Genomic DNA, 19,914 nt, shown 5'->3' with positions numbered 1-19,914 from the left:
ATCCTATGCTGCATAATGGATGGATGGATGTACGATAAAATCTTTATAGCAAAAATATGAATGATTTAATAAATCCAAATGTATATTAAGTCAAACATATGGATGAAGTATATATTTAACTTGACCTGTTGAAGGTATTCAGTTTGAAGAGGTATAAAAACAGTAGACTCTTTAGGTCAGTGTGAGAGAGCTCATACAGCAGTGAGGAGCAGAGTGGACAAAGTGTGCAAACGAAAATATTCCCAAAGGTCTTTGTCTCCTAGGAGCGATCACCTACGAGTGCACCATGCGAGGCGGAAGAGGCAGAAACGGTTACAAATAAAAGATCTATTTTAAAATGGCTCAAATTTAAGCTAATTATGGAGGCTGCATATAAATGAAATTGATCTTGACTAGAAACAACTTGTATCCACAGAAAGGATGACAGTAAGGTGTGTGAAACTTTGTTTCTCTCCTAAAAGTGTGTGGGGAGGCAATAAAGTCACGGATATCTCGGCTAGTTTGAGCAGGAGGAACAGTGAGTTCCCTAAAAGTGATGACCTTAGCATTAAGTTGTTAAAACCACATCAGTTATAATAAGGGTAGAAGTAAGCAACGTCATGTGCTGTGGACAGGGAGGAGAGCAGAAGGATCACATTGTTCTTCTTAAAAATGATCGGGGACCGTAGGTGAAGTCTTTTCCTTTTATTGTGAGCACGGCGGGATTTGTTCTACAGAATAAAATCATCTTATTTAATGTTAGTCTCCAAATTTCATTTAACAGTTGATTTGTGAGGATACTGAAGCTGTGTCACAATTCCAAATAACTTACCACTTTTAAACAGAATCTGAGTCTGCAGTGTGCTTATTCTGGGAACAATTTGAAAGAAAAGTCATCTAGAAAATGTGGAGGACCTTGTGTTGTCGGAATAATAAAACAAATTGTGGTTTTAATTGTCAAAGTTAATTCAGACTATAACAACATAACATGCAAGTAAAAGCAATGACATTTAGAATGTAAGTGTGGACATTAAATATGCAGTTTAACATAAGAACATGTTGAAATTTAACAGAGATACTTAATTCGTGTACATTAACTCAAGAAAGTACACTTTGAAAGATGGTATATGTCCATAGTGAATTCAGTGTTTGTTGTATGATATGTTCCTTAAAGGTGGGGTAGGTAATTTTGGAGAAACCAGCTCGAGTGCGCTAGAATTTGAAAATACACAACCGGAGGAAATCTGCCACTTCCTTACAGAGCCCCTCCTCCAACACACACGAACGCGCACATGACCAATGAGGGCACGAGATAAGTTTGTGCACAGATGGAAGGCTGACAGGCAGGCAGGCCATCCAATCATTTTAGCGCTAAAATGATTGGTCGTGCTTTTTACAGTACTACGGCTTCCACAGATGACATTTTTTTATGGATTTTTTGTCAAAGCACTTAAGATATTCATTGCTATCGGGATGTTAAGAGCATTCCATGGAATATAACAAAAAGTGTATCTCGAGCCGGTTTCTCAAACTTACCTACCCCACCTTTAAGTTGTTTTCAAACTGATGTTATTTCTTGTAATATACTACAATTATGTGGAGTTTGAGTATTTGTGTTACCATGTCATCGTAAACTAAGTTTTTTAACTGTTTGTTGGACAAAACAAAACCTTTTAAAGATGTCATCTTGGGCTCTGGGAGATTGTGATGGGCAGTCTTCACTATATTTCAGAGCTAATTAGGAGGACACAGTTGAAATGTTCTAATGTCTCTGCAGGAAGTCCGGTTTGGTTCTACATGCAAGTGGCTCCCATCAGGAACGAGAACGACAAAGTGGTTCTGTTCCTCTGCACCTTTAAAGACATCACTCTCTCCAAGCAGCCCATTGAAGACGAAACCACTAAAGGTGAGTGCCTCTCTGCTGCCAAAAGCATCTCTGCACAAACTCTCTCTGTGTTTCATCAAAGACTCTTTTTGATACATGTGTTTCATTATGAGATGATACACAGAATCATTTCAAAGAGATAAAGAACAGAAGTATTTGATAGATTTGAGAACTTGATGATCAGAGTACAAGATGAGCTGCTCACTCCACCACTGGATATCATTTTCAGCAGAAAAGGACCACTATGGGGGAGGATGTGACATGTATGAGCAAATGGCTGGATGTGAGGGTATAAAGGACGTTGGCTTCTGATAGGACATTTAATTAGGTTTCTTCATCATCTTCCTTCCGCTTGTTGTTCTTCATCTCCTGTCATCTTCCTCCCCGATGTTTTCATTCTCTGGATGTTATTCTTCTCCTCCTCTGTGTATGTGTCTCCCGTGTTTGATTTGTTTCTCATTCCGTCTCTCATCTTCCTGATGTTCTTCTCAGTCTCCATCGTGACCTTTGTCCACTTCTCTTCCTCCTACCTATGTTATTTTTCGGCCTGTAGAATGCATTTTTGAACACCAAATAACCAACATACTGGATGGAGTTTTGTGTAGAACAATTGAAATAATCTTTATCGGTTTTCATGAAATATCTTAAAATATATTGACTCGATTGTCATTAACTTTGGTACTGAAGTTCTCATGATGATTTGTATTAAATCCCTCCTTCCACCATTGTGTCAAAAGTGTTATTTGTTCAAATACCAGCAAAAGCATGTTTAGCTTAGTTTATGCTAAGACGCTAAACATGGTCAACATTATAGCTGTTACACATCAGCATTGATGACTGAGCTTCCTCCTCACTGGCATTTTCATACACTTGTTTTTGTATTTCTCTCTTTCCTTTCTAGTTGATATTTTGTTCCACTCTCTACTGTTTTAATTGTTCTCCTCTTTCGCCTTCTTCCAAAACCGATTACCCCTTCTTCTTCTTCCTGCCCTTTTCCCCTCTTCGTTCCCTATGAGAAGTCTCAGAACATTCTCCCTTTCTGCATGTCTTCTTTCTCCACACTCTTTATTTCATGCCGAGCTGCGGCTGGATGAAAAAGAGCGAGTCGCGTTTCCCTGTGATGCGAGAACGTCTCGAGCTGTCAGCTTTTGTTTGAGGAGGTTGGGATGCTGTCAGGAATCACGGGAGATGTGGGTGGTGTTGTCTTCTGTGCCCTGACTGATGCACAGTGTCAGCTTCCTGCCCGAGGAGTTGTTCTCGGCACCGCTGAGCGGGTGTGTTTGCCCTTTGACAAGGATCTCTCACCCTTCCCCCTTTTTGAATGTGCACGCTCCACTCAAACATGTGTGCTTACATGCATACCACCGTGCTGCAGAGACCTGCCTTCAGTTGTCTTGTGATTTGTTTGTTCGTTCATTATGTTTGCTCAGCGACACGTGAATAACATGGGTTTAACATGCAATTATAGAGCTTGACTGAAAGTCATATTGTCACATCAGTGTTCGGACGTCTCTGCCAGCTAGCTGCTGCTCCTGATGAGGATGTGACAAACTTCAGATTCGATTATTTAATCCTTCGTGATTTGTAAAAAGAAAACGCGAGTTCAGCAACAGTTCAATCAAAGTAACAGGACAAAAGGTTCTCCAAGAACTTATCTTGCATTTTCACTCACATGCTGTACAGTTAGCCTTCTTTTAGGTGATAATGTGGTCATTTCAAAAGTGAAGATATTGAAATAGCTGTCCCAGTCCCAGTGTGACTCGTGATTCATTTCTTGTGAGATTTTCAGACATTTCTTAAATGAAAGCTTTGAAAATGAAAGGTTACCTGCACTATCAAACCAAGCCAGTAAGGGAGGGACCTTTTCAAACATTGGTGGATGACATTTTTAGATCCTTTTATTAAGTAAAAGTAAAAATGATTTGATCTTAAATGGTACATGGACTGCATTGATTAAATTCAACAAGTCATAATTCACCCAATCACACCCCATTCATACAGAGCTGTGCCATTTGCTCAAATAAGCTAATATTCAAACACCGTTCGTTCGTATACACGACATGTTGACTTGAAGGGCTGGAATCGAACCCACAACCTTCCCATTGAGGTACAACGCACCACCTCACATCCACAGTAGCATTTATACTTCAGTACAAAAGGGTTAGCGTCAAGATGAACTTGATGGTTAGCTTCAAAGAGTAAGTTCTCATTTTTCAGACATAATATCTGCAGTGTTAAATAATGTTCTTTTGTAAAAGTATGTCATTTCGGAATAAAATAAAGTACAGTTATATTATAAACTAAATGTACTTAAAGTATCAAAGATCTCATTATGCATATGGAATTTTTTCACAGAAGAGCATGTTAATGTTGCAGTTTCTTAACCTGCAGCCAATTTAATAAGTACTTAAGTACATCATATCATTTAGGCATCATGTGTTTTATATATACAAAGTAACTATGAGGGTTAAATAATTTTGATTTGATTAGATTTATTTCGAATGTGTAAAACAATAATACAAACATGTAACATGAGAATTATTATACAATACCAAATGAATCAGTGTCAAATTGATATACAAAAATATTACTGATTCTAAATTATGTAGAAACCAATAATATACTTAATTACACATCCGAAAAGGGGTGGGAAGAAGTTTACACTTATTTAATCCCACCCCCTTCTACCAAAAACTAAATTACTAACATATAATATATATATATATTTGTATTTTTTCTTAAAGAAATATATTTGTTATTGAAACATAAAACAACAAATACATAAACAAACAAATAAGCAGATAAATAAACAAACAAATAAACAAACAAATACATAACTGAGGTAAATGATATTCAAGAAAAGATAAAATAACAAACCAAATAAATAAATAAACTGCAAACACCTGATTAAACACCGTCATCTCTGTATCTTGTTAACATGGTGTCCTCATACCTTTTTTTAAACAGTTTTAAGTTCGGACATCCCTTGAGCTCCTCATGTAAACTGTTCCAGAGTGTAATAATAGTGTTAACAGAAAGAAAGTATCATTTTTGCCACTGAAATGTACTGGAGTAGAAGTATAAAGTAGCATAAAAAGGAATTATTAAAGTAAATTACAATTATGTCAAAAATAATACTGAGTAATAGTACTTAGTTATATTCCCCAACAAAAATCATGTCGGCTGCATTTGGCAGATGGGGTTTGAACGACATGCTGCTGCCAGACTGTAAATACTACCATGTACTACAGCAGTACTGAGGCCACAGTGAGGACACGCTGGTCACAGAGCGGCGTCCAGCGGGCTGCAGTTGAACCCACCAGATGATTAGAGAGAGGGGGGGGGGGGCGTGTGTGATGGAGGGAGATTCGCTGCTGCAGGCGTGGGCAGCTGAGCTTGAGCTGCAGACGGAAACTCGCTCCGAGTCTCGTCTCCGGCTGCTCCGACGGCTCGGCACGCCACAGCACATCAGCATCATCTGAGAGATCTGCTGCACATGTCCATCCTCAGCGTAAAATGACTGCATGGATTTACATGTGTGTGCACTTTGTGTTAAGGCTGATGTTCTGCCGTAATTGAGGATGGACATGTGCAGCAGATCAGTACTTTTCTTACTCTATGCATTATGTATGGTTGCTCAAATAAATGTTGTTGTTTTTATGGTTATGCCTCGCAAGTAATTGTCCAGCAGTCAAGCTTCTGCTCAATTGAAATGAAACAAGCGTTAGCATTTAGCCTGTGTGACCAGAATGGAGAATGTAAACAAATAAAGTACATTCTCAAAGCATGAAAAGCAGATCTAGGTTGTTTTGCATTGTCTTTCTTGTCAGGTAACACTGGAGTCAGTGGCCATGACTTGTGAAACAAGGTTAGATATTTTGACACAATTGTTTCCTGGTTATGAATTAAAAATTGAATATAATTTGCTGCGTTAATTGCCACTTGTTGTTATTACAGTTAGGCCCCTGGCAGTATACTGTAGTAGCTACAGTAAACATTGTCAGCATCTCGCATCCTGTAGTAAGACAGAACGGAAATAAAGAAGAGCAAAGCTTCACAGACGGCAGCTGCCTCGGGCGAGACTACATTCCAGGTAGACGTCTGATAAGTAGGCTGGAAAACAAGTGCTTCAGGCACCAAGACAAAACACTTTAGCGGATAAATCCTATAATTGTACTCAGTACAGTAGTAGTTGGACTTTGTTTAATGTTGTATACTATGGTATTGAAGATTGAGGATTATAAACATGTTCTGTAAATATTAGACCCTATCTACATCGAGAAATTAAAAATACAGAAAGAGTGAGTTAGTTTGACTACAGAGGAAAATAAAATTGCCTTATTAGTTGGTCTTTAATGCTTTTTGCAAACATTAGAGCAAAGCCTGCAAGCTAGTTCAGGTAGCAATGTTTTTTGCTGAAAAGGACAACACTTGTATTTCTCAATAACGATTATGTAAAGTATTATTTTTAGCACCTTGTCTAAATGTGTCTGGACTTCTGTGCCCATGTCTTAACCTCAGTGACTTACTGACCTCTTCTCCTCCTTTACCTAAATATCCAACCTGATTGTAAGTGTACTTGTCTACAAACCTGAACAGCTCAACATGTTAAGGATAATTTAATCACATTGTACAACAGAAGTTTGTGCAGCAACATGTGCTGAAAGTCCCATTTTGCTTATGAAGAGACGGTAGAAGTTTTGGATGAGTTTAGAAGACGAATCTTGCATCTTAAAGTGGACCTATCATGCTATATTTGAATAATATAGTGTAGGACCATACCTATATAAGGCATATTTATACTTTTTTTTTTTCAAAATACCAAACAGATCATGCATTTTAGCCATGCCTCATTTTGCTCAATTTGCACTCTTTTATCCCTGTTTTAGCAAGGGCAGATTCAGTGAGAACAGCACCATCTACAGGCCTGGCATATGTACTACATCGTCTCCAGCGCTTTCGAACGGCAATGGCCGTGGCTGTCTCCTCCTGATTGGTGGAGTTGGCCCAATAGCCGTAGCGCCACCGTCCTGACGTCAGGACAGTGTTCAAATCTGGATCAGTTTTTATCCGATCCGTTGCAGCCCCTTTTTTTAGAGATTTGGGTATGGAGGAAAATAGAGAGGGTTGTGTTTTCTGACACTTGGTGAGTTCCCTGGAACACCGGGGACACATATTCATGTATAAAAGACGTACAAAAGTGCATTTTGCATGATAGGTCCCCTTTAAGGAAAGAAGCTTATTTTAGGGCCTGTGTGCTGAGCATCTTTCTGCTGAAGGACAAACCGCGCTGTGAATTCAGTGCGAGCCGTCCTCGGTGTGGAACCGCTGATCAAAATCTCATTTTAGAAATCACTCTGTTGGTGCGTGCACCACTTCTGCTCCCCTGTTATTTTTAGCCCAGGCATTCGCATTTTTTTAAATTTCCACTTCCATTGTGTTCCAGTACGATAAATCAAACAGTGTTGCATTTTTGAGGGAAGCCATAGCAGCAGCATTTATATCAACCGTAAAAACCCCTCTTATTTACGGCAGTTTCCCTCATGCTTTAAGTGCGGTCCTTTTGTCCTCATGTGTCACTTTGTACAGTGGGAGCCTGTAAGCTGTCACTATGTATTTACATGAATTCAACCAAGACAAATTCCTCCATTTTACTCCATGATGAAAGTGGTTCTGGGTCTGCTTTCCGAGCCAATGCTTCCCTAATATTTCTCAAACACATTAGAGCATGGTACTCTCAAATGCATGCACTCAATACAGTGGATTATGCAATCTCTGCTACTATATGGGCAGTATACTGTAGAAAAAGCACTTAAGACCTTTGCTTAAGTAAACGGACTAATACTGTGATGGAAAACTACGCCATTGCAAGTAAAAAGTCCTGCAGTCACACTTCTGCTTCAGTGAAATCAAACAAGCCTTAGCATTCAGCCTGTGTGACTTTAAAATGAAAAATAGACACAGATGAAAAGTTGCCTTTTGAAGCAAAAATGTAGTCGCTAATGTTTGGTACCTTTTTAGCTAGCGGATGCTGGACCTAATTCAGTGTTTATTGTCTTTTTGTATTGATTAAGCATTTACCGGATCAATATTTGGTATAATTTGACACGTTTGTTTCCTGAATTCATTAAATACTCACGATTTCTTATATTAAAACACAAAAATAAGTATAGTGATGTAGTTTTTATAAGTTGTTGCTTTACGTGACTTTTAGGCTGCGCTTATGTTTCCAGGATAATCTTAACTCGAAGATTATGATAAACACAGTAGAATGTGAGTCATCCGAACAGTTGAGACTTTTTGTCCTTCTTCTCGTTCATTTTATAATTTCACAATGATTCCAATAAAGTGATCAACTCAAGCTATCACGTTCGAACCGAGCCTGTATGATTGTGGACTAACAGCACAAGTAGAGAATACTCACACAGACTCAGATGTGTTCAGTATATGTCAGGAGCTGCTGGTCAGACCAGATCAAAGCAGGCTGCCGCAGCAGAAACTCCTCCGACAGTAAAACAATTATCTGTGTTGCAACGGCTGCAGCTGTACAGGGGCCCAGAAGCTGTCGGGGGTCCTTGTGGGAAGGCAATCTTTTTCTGATTCACTTTTATAGGTGCATCAGGATCAGAATACCTTTATTAGTCCCGCAGAGGGGACATTTACGTTGTTACAGCAGAAAAAGAGCCACAGACAGCTTAATGTTACATAATGTTACATATGTTACAAGCTTAAAAAAGTATTAAAGTAAAAAAAAAAGTTATAATAATAAAGTAGAAAGTTACACAATTGACAAAATACACATCCTGTAACAGTTCTTAGGATTTAGCAGCCAGGTATATATTGCACAGTTATTAACGGCATATATATATATATATATATTGCACAAATAGCACATAGTTGATTGGTATTTAACAGCAAGGGGTGTTATAGTCTGTGGTGTTGTGTATTGACCTTTTCATGCATTCTTATTGAGCGATGACTTTGCTAAGAGCAAGGTGTGTTGGAGAAACATATTATGTTATGGAGTGGGGTTGTTTATTCAAATCTATGGTAATGTATTGGTTAACTTTGATGGTGATGTTGTGCACCTGCTGTAATCTGTGTATGTGATAACACTTGGCTATATTGATACAATGGTGGCTTTGGCTGCTGTCTGTGGTTCTGATTTAAAGCTATTTTGCTGGCTGGGAGTTGCATGGTGAGCCTCTAATGGTGTCATAACAACTGTTTGCCTTACAGTTGTGTGGCATGGTTTTGTTTGCTCATTATTGAAGTATAATTTGTAAGAGGAGTAATATCTAGCCAACAATTGCAAACACGCTCTAGCTGTCAAAAACATTTCCATTTGGAGAAACGTGCTGCAGTTCCTAAAACGCTGCAAGAAGCTCAAAACACGATGTATAGTAAGGGACTAAAGCTGCGTTTGTTTTTCTTAATGTAAATGTTTGGGCCTTTTGTAGTTACGTTACAAAAGTCACAGCCACACACATCACGGCGAAAGAGTTAATTATTTGGTGTTTTTTGGTAGGATTTTCAAACAACCCTTAATTTCTGCCCTTTTTTATAAACCTTTTTTTCATAAATATATTGTGTGAACGAGGTAAAACCATGTATTACTTTAGAGATTCAATGTGCTAACCCAGCAGAGGCCATATGTTTTACAGCATATCTTGTAAGAAAAAAATAGAATCCTTAAACTAGTTACTGTCACATAAAATCAGTTGCATTATTTTGTGTAAAATGTAGTTAATGAAACCCAGAAAATAATAAGTTAATAAAAGTTGCAGTATTTTTGTTTTTAAGGACAAATTTGAGTAAATGTTCTCAGAAATTATCTATAGTGATTCAGAGCCAAGTTTAGGTATTAGCATATAGAAAATCACATTAAGGAATACGCACTTCAAGTGTAGATGTTTAGATGTGTTTTCACTTTTTACACAAAAGTAAAGCAGTTCCCCTGGAGGGAAGTCAAGTGATGGGACTATGAATTAAATATACGCTTTGTATGAAGCCTATACGAGTCAGTGTTGTTTGGCTTTTTTCACACAGAGGAATGAATGGATGAATAAAAGAGTGGAGGAAGGGGGGGGGGGTTGTACAGACGGCTGGAGGCCTGTGGGTTAAAAGCTATTTCAAAGTCACTTTTTATTTGTAATGGTCCCTTGAAAGGGCCGGGTCGATCCCGATCAGTGACTACTGTATGCGCTGAGCCTCTGCTGTGCCGCTCTCTGCCCTTTCAAACATTTTATTTTTAGAGCAGTGCAGCAGGAGCACCCGTAACTGTGTTTGCTTTCATTCAGCATCGATGGTGCCGGAAACCGACCACGGCTGCTGGACGGGCCTGCATTATTTAGAAAGAGTGCATGCTCAGAAGTCATGGTTTTAATATCATAATCAAAGCTTTAGCTCTAACAGTTTGGACAAAAACAGGAATGGACATTTCAAAAAACAGTATCATAAAATGCTTATCGACCACTAGAACAGAAGTTGAATCACTTTATTAATAACTGACATTGAGATGAAAAATAACAAAGTAGACATTTTAAGTTAAAGCAAAAAAGGTGATGTTTTTTCACAATATGATTAGATTTCACCTTATTTAGTTAGTGTTTAACCAAAAGGGCAAAAGAAGCAGTAAAGCACAGTGTCATTTCTATGTATAGTATAATATGACGGATATGAAAACTATATACAGTAAAAACTGTTCTAATAAGTATAATCACTATTAGCACTAGTATGAATATTAAATACACCTTGGAAGTACAGTAGCAGAAATATAGACACTATACAGTAGTATAAATATAAATACACTATAGACCACACTTTGGATATATGACATATTTAAAATATGTCTAATATCAATTCTAGTATTGAAATACTCTTTTGCAGCATTTATGTACATGTACAGTTATAACCCTTTGAAAAGAGCTAATGAGTCCAAGTTGATTATCTCCCAGACCATCCTGACTCAACCACTAAACATCACTTTTTTTAAACTTTAAAATGTACCCTGAGGAAGTAGTTTCCCCCCTAAGCTTACTTTTCACCAGACAGACATATGCTAAATGTATCATTCTTGTTGTATCGATCCCCTGAAGGAGACATTCTCCTTCCTCTCCCGCCTACATGCGAAGGTCAAAGCAAATCTGAAGGCTCTCGAGCAGAAACCCTGCAGCTGCTGGACATTCAGATGCATTTGAAGATGATTCCTGCAAAACCAAGGCAGGGCTAGTGGTGCGATCACATTGTGCCGGGTTAGATATGAACTCCCACTTGGGAATAACAAGTACAAAGGGAAGCTGTGGGAATATTTTGTAGCTCCAGTAAGTTCCCATTGGAGTCATTAACTTAATCACAACACTGACTGAGTGCTAATTGTGTTTGTGTGCATTTACAAAGCCAGCTATGTTGTGATGCATGTTATCTAATATGTGTTTAATGTCTCCTCTCTGCAGGATGGACCAAGTTTGCGCGGCTGACCCGGGCGCTCACCAACAACCGCAACACGCTGCCGAAGCCCCCGCCCATAGACCATCATGAAGTCAGCCACAAACCGTCCAGACTGGCGGAGGTGAGCACTCACTTACTTACTGCCATACCCCTCTAACTGTACACTATACTAAGGTTGTGTTGTTTTTGGCTGCTGTCTTGAAGCAGTTTGCAAGAAATATCAATGTACTGTAACCATAGAAACCATTTTTAATCATGCCAACTTGCCAGTTCTCTCTCTCAAGTGAGACTGGAAGGGGTGCTATCATGCTTTTGGGGGTTTTCCCTTTCCTCTAGTGCAGGGGTGCCCAATACGTCGATCGGTAGTGTGGGTAGATCGCCTGGCATTGAAAAATATTTTTTTCAAGTTAGCCTATCATCCATCCTTACGATGGCATTTGCCACTTGATTGACGTACAGGTAAGCCAGTCTGAGTTGTATTGCGCCATACGGGTTCATGCAGTTATGAGGGGGCCTCACCTCCTCATCTGAAGCGCAAATGCGGCGCACTATTATGCGCTTATACGGCGCAATTAGAGTAAGCGCGCCACAGTTTATCTGCCGTTTAGTCCACTAGCACCAGAGGGTGCTACATAACACACTTTCAGGAAAAGTCACGGACTGGGAGACTAGAATATTTGATTGAAAAAAAGTGACATACAATCAAGAAACAGCTGCGGGTAAAATGTACCCGTTGGTGGTTCTAGTGTTAAAATGTCATCATTCGGCTCACTAGTTTTACAGCATCCGCTAATCAGTCTTATTGATCAGGAGCCTCTAGAAATCTTCAACAAAGAGAAATAACATCCTAAACTTGTGGGATTAAACTCAAAACTTAACTTTAGTGCTTCTTCAATGAAAAAGACACCAACAGCGCTTTGTTGTGTTACTTATATGCTGTTGCTGCTGCAGGCCGCTCCATGGACAAACCTCAGCAAACACAAACTGCATATATGCCGCCGTGGCACACTCCGCTCTTAACATTATTTCTGCACAAATAAACCCTCATATAAATCATCAAGTACTGCAAACAAAGCGTTTTTTTTCTTAAAGCAGCCACACACCGTTGCATTAATAGACGGGCACAAGCATGCAAAGTGTTGTCACATGACCATGGCCTCAATACAACCACCCCACCCTTCCTCTTCGCTCACACTCACACGCTAACTTCCCCCGAACTGCAGCGGTTTGATACAGCGAGCGGCGAGCTCCTGTGGACTGCGGGTGTCATTAATATTTCATGTTGGGTGGGGAGACAGACGCAGGGTGCTGTGGGCACTCTGTGTGATTGTGACTGCTCCTAGAAATTTAGAAAATGGATTTCTGGGTGGGGAGAGAAGATGGCTCATGTTTTATTTTTTCTAGTGGAGCCCACCGATCTGGTTTATTCATGAGAGTTTCAGGTGTGTATTTCAGAAATATGTAAGGTGGTGTGTGTGTCGGTCGTGTCTGTGTCTTGTGTGTGTCTGCGCTGAAATACGTTTGGGTCTTTATTCTAGAACTACAAATCTGGATTTCTTGGCTTCTGGTGCTTACATTTTGAAAATAAAATTGTTTTTATCTGCGAGTCCGCCAACTTTATGAACATCCTAAATCACAAGGGTACTGCTTTTATGCAATAAAACAATAGCAGTCAAATAAAAAACTACTGCAAACGAAATCAAAGTGGCAATACTAGTACGGTATGTCATTGTTTCTAACTTATATAGCTGATAGTGATTATAATACACTAAAACTATAGAAAGTACTGCACTGTTGGGTAAGTCTTCTTCCAACGCCGGATTTTTGGAGTTACTTAAAAGTCAAGGTGATTTTTGAATGTTTTCTTACTTCTGCACTACATATACAGTTTTACTTTGGCCCTTCAAAGGAAACAGAAAGTCATGTAGGAAGTTGTGCAAGTAAAGAAAGACAGAAGGATGGAAGAGAAAGTGAAATAATAAGCATGGGAGAGGAGAGTTAAAAGGGAAGAAGGAAGTAATGTTGCCAGAAGAATAAAGTAAGTTACAAGCTAATACTCTCTATTTGCACTAAATAGATTCAGCAGGTGATCCAATTTGCTCTGCAGCCTGAGAGGCACAGCTGGCGAGCATTTTACAACTTCCACTTACCTTGTCTCTAAGTTAGCATGTTTTTGATGAAACGCCTGAAATAAGGTCTGTGGATAACACAACCTTAAGAGATTTTCCCATTTTGCTCAACGACATAAAGGACGTCAGTAAACACCCCACTCGTGATTGTCCAAAGTCATAAAAACAGGGGACGCTCACAAGTGGCTAAATAAATTGTACAGGAGTCGAACTGATGTAACGGGTACTGTAGAAGTACATGTATTTGTGAACGTTTTGAATACTTCTTATCAGGAGGAGACATCTCTGGAGCCAATCACTCTGCACTCGGGACAGAACTTGCAGTATCTAGTCATGGAAGTGTTAAGTTAAATACCGGGGACAATGAAAGACAACCGAAGTTGGGCAGAGGCTGTGTCCCTTCTGTGTCTCAGCAAATGGCTTGGTCAATTCTCCAGCCCTAACTTCCAATAAACCTTCAGTGCTGCATTACCTATTGATCCCTTATCTGACTGTGGTTGTTTCAGGTGAGAAACCGACCCTAGCTCTGAAATACCAGCAGTCTGACTGTCCCCTGTATTGATAAATCCATGACGCTGTCCGTGGTGCTGAAGTACCAGAAGGTCTTTTGATTGTGACTTTTTCTTTGAGTCTCCTGTCAATTTCATGAGAGTAGTTTTGAAGTGCAAAGAGTTAGTGATTTAAGATGTTTTATAGAAGAATTGTCTGTAGTGGAGATATAAATATGACCAGTAGTACTAGATGAAACAGCAGCAGAAGAAGTATTGATATTATTGGCAGTAGTTTCAATATCAGTATTCAAAGCAGTATGACCAGTACATTATTAGCAGTAGTATAAACAATATAATACATAGCATTTTAAATAATATTATTACCATTATTGTCTGTATAAGAAGTAATTATCAAACAGCAATATTCATAATAATAATAATGTATTTTATTTATTGAGTGCTTTTCTTGAAACTCAAAGACACTTTACAGAGTACAAATTCATAGAAATGTTACTTTTAGAGCATGTTGTCAAAGAAGTCCCACTGTAAGTATTATGTAGATGATAATTTAAATATATACAGCGCTTTTTTGCATAGCAGGGAGTGTTGAAATGAACTTAATTTATGATCTTGTATATTTTGCGATGCAGACTATATAAGAGTGAATCTACTGCAGCTGGATACTAACAGAATAATATGCAGTTTAGTGTAAAATGACTTTAATGGTTGATGTGTGATCTCTGTGTCTCGCAGAGGAAGTCAAGCTGCTGTTAGTTGGATTTAATCGAGTCTGTGTGATGCAAAAAAGGCCGCGCTCAGCAGGAGTCATCATTACTGCACTGCGAAACACAATGGCCCTCTTTGCTTTCTTTCTTTTGGGGTAACTCTTCTGTCGCTCTCATCTGATTTTCTGTATCTAATTTCTTTCTTTTTCTGCCTCATTTCAAGCCACATTTATTCATTATGCCGTTTTGTCACAGAGAGCTTTACGGGGCAACACAAGAGATGAATACTGATGAAAAGTGGAGAGGAAAAACAAATGTAATATATTTCCACTTCTCCCTCTACTTACCTAGAAGTAGGTAATTATGAATACACTTTGAAACTAATAAGTACAGGCTTACTTTTTCCTTCATAATCTCTTTCATCTATTTCACAAGATTGAATGTAATACTTCCCTCCTTCACATAATCACTTTTTCATCTGTGCTCTGTTGCTTTTCCAAATCAGATCAGTGTATAAACATGGCAAAACAGAACGGTACATTTGAATAAATAAAACTTTTCTCAGTGTATGTGAACTAATCAGCTAATCAGGAATGACGGCTTTGCGCTCAAAACTGGCCTAGAAATAATAATGAATGAAAAAGATCAAATAGATAACGTTTTAATTTCCTAAGTCTAGAAGGTGTGAGACATAGCTAGAGAAGTTCTGTCTTCAAAAGTCATTTTCATTTCCTTTTTTTCTTCCTTTTTTGAGTTTAATTGTTTTACCTGTTATAGGAAAAAGGTTTAATAATAAAATACATACATACTGTTGTGTAGTAATTATTTATATACACATACATTCTAAAATAAAATATAATACACAGAAGAAAAACATAATTAAATCAAATTAATCCTATACATTATCATTCAACTGAGCATTAAGTTATTCATTATTACTATGTTAGAGTGTCATAAGATGTACAGATGGAGCGTCTTATTTTGGACAGTTTGAAACGCGAGGGTCGTGATTGGCTCGTGCACGTTCCGTGATCGGCCCGAGATCGGCCCGTGATGAAGAGCCGGCCCCCAGTCTGACTTGATACCGCCCCCCACTTTCCACTATGTCCACCGTTGTTTTTCACAACCAATGGCAGAACTTTATTGAGGCCTGTAATTAGTCAACTACAGGTCTCTTGGGTCAGTCTTTTCTTCCAAAAAGCTTGTGACAAGATGTTAAGTTAACAGGTATTCACTCAGAGGGGGGTCGGTGATTTATTGCTCTTGGGGCATTAAAACCAAGATTTTAACTTTAGTTTTTTATATAATATCTGCATTTTTTCTTGTGAAAAACTAAGTCTTAGTTTGGCCATAGTTATTTAATATATAGCGCCATCTCCTGGTTAAATCCTGAAATTGAAAATCTGGCAACGCCCTCTTGGAAAATAGTGGGAGGGCTTAACATTCCCAGATACTGGTCTTTGGCAGGTCTTAGGCAGGTAACTGGCTGGTAGTAGGCAGGAAGCTGTATGCTGGCGTCCGAAATAAGATGCCCCATCTGTATAGAAAAGTGCATCTGTGTAGAAAATGTTAATATTTCTATTAAAAAAATAATTGATTGTGTAGAATTTATTTAAAAAGGGAGGCGTGTGGTGCAGTGGGTTGTGCGTTGGTGTTCGGAACAGGTTCAAACCCCACTGCAGTCAGCATGTCGTTGTGTCCCTGGGCAAGACACTTCACCCCAAATTGCTCCTGTGGTGATTGTCCACAGTATTGAGTGTGTAAGTCGCTTTGGATAAAAGCGTCTAACAAGTCAAATGTAATGTAATGTAAAAAAAGGAAACCAAGATTATATCTAAAATAAATCACAATCAAGGGATCACACATTAAACAAATATATCAAAGGTTTTTGAAGAAAGTAAGTTGGAGAGTTAATTAGATTGAAAAGTTGGCAGTATTAAACAGTTACACAGAGGGGAGTCTATTTAAAGTGAATTTAAGGAATTCATTGTACTGATGGAACTGACTTAGCAGCTAAAGTGAGCCCTAATTCTTAATTGAATGTACTGTTTTAATTAGTATAAATTAAATGGTACTTTTTAAATGAAGTTTCAGGGTAGAAATGTAGCTAATAAAGATTTATGGGTAAACTTTGACTTCTCTTTCTCCAGGTTTTGCAGCTCAACTCGGACATCCTCCCGCAGTACAAGCAGGAAGCCCCCAAGACGCCCCCCCACATCATCCTCCACTACTGCACCTTCAAGACCACCTGGGACTGGGTCATCCTCATCCTCACCTTCTACACGGCCATCATGGTGCCCTACAACGTGTCCTTCAAGACCAAGCAGAACAACATTGTGTGGCTGGTGCTGGACAGCGTGGTGGACGTCATCTTCCTGGTGGACATCGTCCTCAACTTCCACACCACCTTCGTGGGGCCGGGCGGCGAGGTCATCTCCGACCCCAAGCTCATCCGCATGAACTACCTGAAGACCTGGTTCGTCATCGACCTGCTGTCCTGCCTGCCGTACGACATCATCAACGCTTTCGAGAACGTGGATGAGGTATGGTTGGGGTTTATTAAATCTGCTTCATGGGCTCTGATTGGCTGGAAGAAAGGTTGGCATGGAAAGGCACGTTTATTTAGCTCAAGACATTTCAAAGTACTTTATAAAACAATACAAGCATTAATTTAAAGTGCAATAGAGACGCATTAAAGAACAAAATGTAGGTACATTTAAAATCAGTAACTAAAAAGTCAAAAGAATAGACATGGAAACTAGCTAAAATGTTAGCTGTCTTTAGTGGTGGAGACGCGAGGTTATGCAACAGCCATGCCGTTCCTTTGTAGCGTTAACTTTTTACTTCTGGTGATTGCATTTACACTTCAAAATAATAAAAGTGGTGTTAATACTTTGATATTTTCCTTCTGACTAAAACATGCCAGTATCATTAAAGTGTGTTTGCAACAGAGCTGATTTCTTGGCAATATTCCAAAAATATTTGTTGTTGAGGAAACCGTTGTGCTGCTTACTGAAGTTGGTCTACAAAATGTATGCACCACTCTATTACCTTCACTTATAACATATACCTCAGCTAAATGTAATTTCTGTTATGTACCAGAGCCATCAGTATACAGTACATTACTAGTTGCCAGTGGTAGTCCTAACTAAATACATTTAGAATTGCTACTTAAAAACTCCACTTTCGTCGGCTGTAGTTTTCTAAAGAAAGGAAATCCACCCGAAAGATGTTAAAACTGGGAGAACAAGAAGGCTTCGACATGTACATACCAAATTCAAATGCAATGGCTCTCTGACTCAGGAATACATTTATCTTCTCCCCGTGTGTTTGGAAGAAAAAGTGAGCAGGTTTTAGATTTAGTTTGTTGACTGAAAGGACAGACAGAGGAGGAAAGCTTTTGGATATGATTTGTCAAAATCTGTCAACCCTGTGTCCCTTCCTCAGAAACAACAGAGCATTTCTGTAAGGAGAGATGGAGAAGTGACTTTTAAATTATAGACTGAGATGTTTTGGGGAGGGATGTGACAAACACAGACTCTGGGGTGGGGGGGGTGGGGGGTAGGTTTGGTGTTGAGTCCACTGCCTGACAACTTGACAAAGGATTGAAAGATTGACACTCGGTACAGACATTCAGGTTTGTCAGACGCTGTATCCTAATGACTTTGGGAATCCCTGAACTTTCACCTTGGGTCACCAGAAGGACAAATATTGTTGTTTATTTGACTAAAATGCCACATTGTATGGCAACAATGTGAGCTGTAGTTAGTGCTAATTAGCAACCTGTAGCATGCTATCACACTTGCATGGTCAGCATAGAAGAGCTTTCTTGCTATCAGCTATGTTTATTTTCATTGTGAGCATCATAAAGCTGCAAGTGTGGCTGTTTATCGTGTGTGAGGCACAACAGCAGGTTCCAGTTTGAGTTCATAAGCTCATTAAGTTTACTGATTAATAATTGATGGCGCTCTGTTTTTGTTCTGGCCGAGATAATGGATGGCAGTTTGCCTGTGAAAGTGGGAAAGTAATTGGAAAATGTCTAACTTTCCACAAGTCTTCTTCAGCAGGCTGTGGTGTGATAGCTTGAAATTCATTATTGAAATACTTTAAAAGTCAATATACTCATTCCAAAGACATGCTGATGTATTTAAATCTGCTAGCATGTAGAATTAAATTAGGATCAAGTGTGATTTGGTTACGATTTTCCATTGTGGCTAAAGAGAGTTTCATCCGGCGTTGAAGATGATTTCCTGGTCTTGGTTTTAATTTATTGATACTTCTTTTTCCTGTGAAAGTCGTTTCACAGAAACATTGATCTCGTGCAATTTTAATTAGTTAAATTAAATGATAGGAATGAACGTTTTAGATCCTTAACCTGTTCTTTTTGTTGATGTCCTTTGAGGGATCGCTCCTGCTATTTAACGCCCATTTACACCCATCACATATCGAGGAGTTATAACAATATGGCCTGGAGTCCATTAGAGGGGATTTTCCACTTCATTTCCCTCTGAATTAATTAGACCACAGCTTGTGTGGAATCTACTGAATGCAAAATGAAAAATAACAAATGTTGTACACATGCATTTCTCACTTTTCTTTATGGTTGAACATTAAATGTATTCATGAGCGGGTGTGTATTTGTTGTGAACACATGCTGTGGGTGTGTGTTTGTGTGTCTGCCAGTGGGGGCTTAATTACATGAGTTTTTAAATGCCAGTAGTACTAATAATAATAATAATATTAATACCAGTTTTTAAGCTGCCAGCAGCTCAATTTAACAGCATCTATTATTTTAGTATGCCAAAACATTACTTCACACCTCCTTCAGCAATTTATATTTGTACTGAATAACATTAGACCTAAAACTTTTAATAGTTCTCAGCAGCTCTTAAACCACCTTCTTTTTTCACAACAGGATATGTATGTGGGTGAAGTAACCCCTATAAGCATTTTACATGAAAATACATGTTGTATTACTCAAGTTAATGCATCAAACAGACGACAACTGGCATACTCTTGCCGGTTCAAACTAAAACTAGCAATGTTTTGGGCTTTGGCTGTCTTTTGGACAACATAATAAATGTAAAGACTTCTCATTGGGCCCTGGGGGAAATGTTCTGTAATTGACATGTGTCACTATAAAATAGTATTTCATAAACTCAACAATTAATTGTCGAAGTAACCTATAGCCATGTCAAAGTCACACTCTCAAACATCTCCGTTTCATTCTCCTTGTGGCACTTTTGGTGAGGACA

General features: G+C 38.8%; 1 protein-coding gene across 4 annotated transcripts in view; it reads left to right on the top strand.

Moving 5' to 3' along the window:
- kcnh5b (potassium voltage-gated channel, subfamily H (eag-related), member 5b) overlaps positions 1-19,914 on the top strand; it is a 113,256-nt gene that overhangs the window by 12,639 nt on the left and 80,703 nt on the right. For all 4 annotated transcript variants that reach the window (XM_034123151.1, XM_034123160.1, XM_034123141.1 and 1 more), the window contains exons 4-6: positions 1,757-1,885; positions 11,320-11,435; positions 16,810-17,202. In XM_034123151.1, coding sequence (XP_033979042.1) covers positions 1,757-1,885; positions 11,320-11,435; positions 16,810-17,202 — 638 coding nt within the window. The remainder of the gene's footprint in view (positions 1-1,756; positions 1,886-11,319; positions 11,436-16,809; positions 17,203-19,914) is intronic.

The sequence above is a fragment of the Trematomus bernacchii genome, unplaced genomic scaffold (genome assembly GCF_902827165.1).
Source record: "Trematomus bernacchii unplaced genomic scaffold, fTreBer1.1, whole genome shotgun sequence".
NCBI classification, from domain to species: Eukaryota; Metazoa; Chordata; class Actinopteri; order Perciformes; family Nototheniidae; genus Trematomus; species Trematomus bernacchii.
This window is presented reverse-complemented; position numbering and strand designations above follow the sequence as displayed.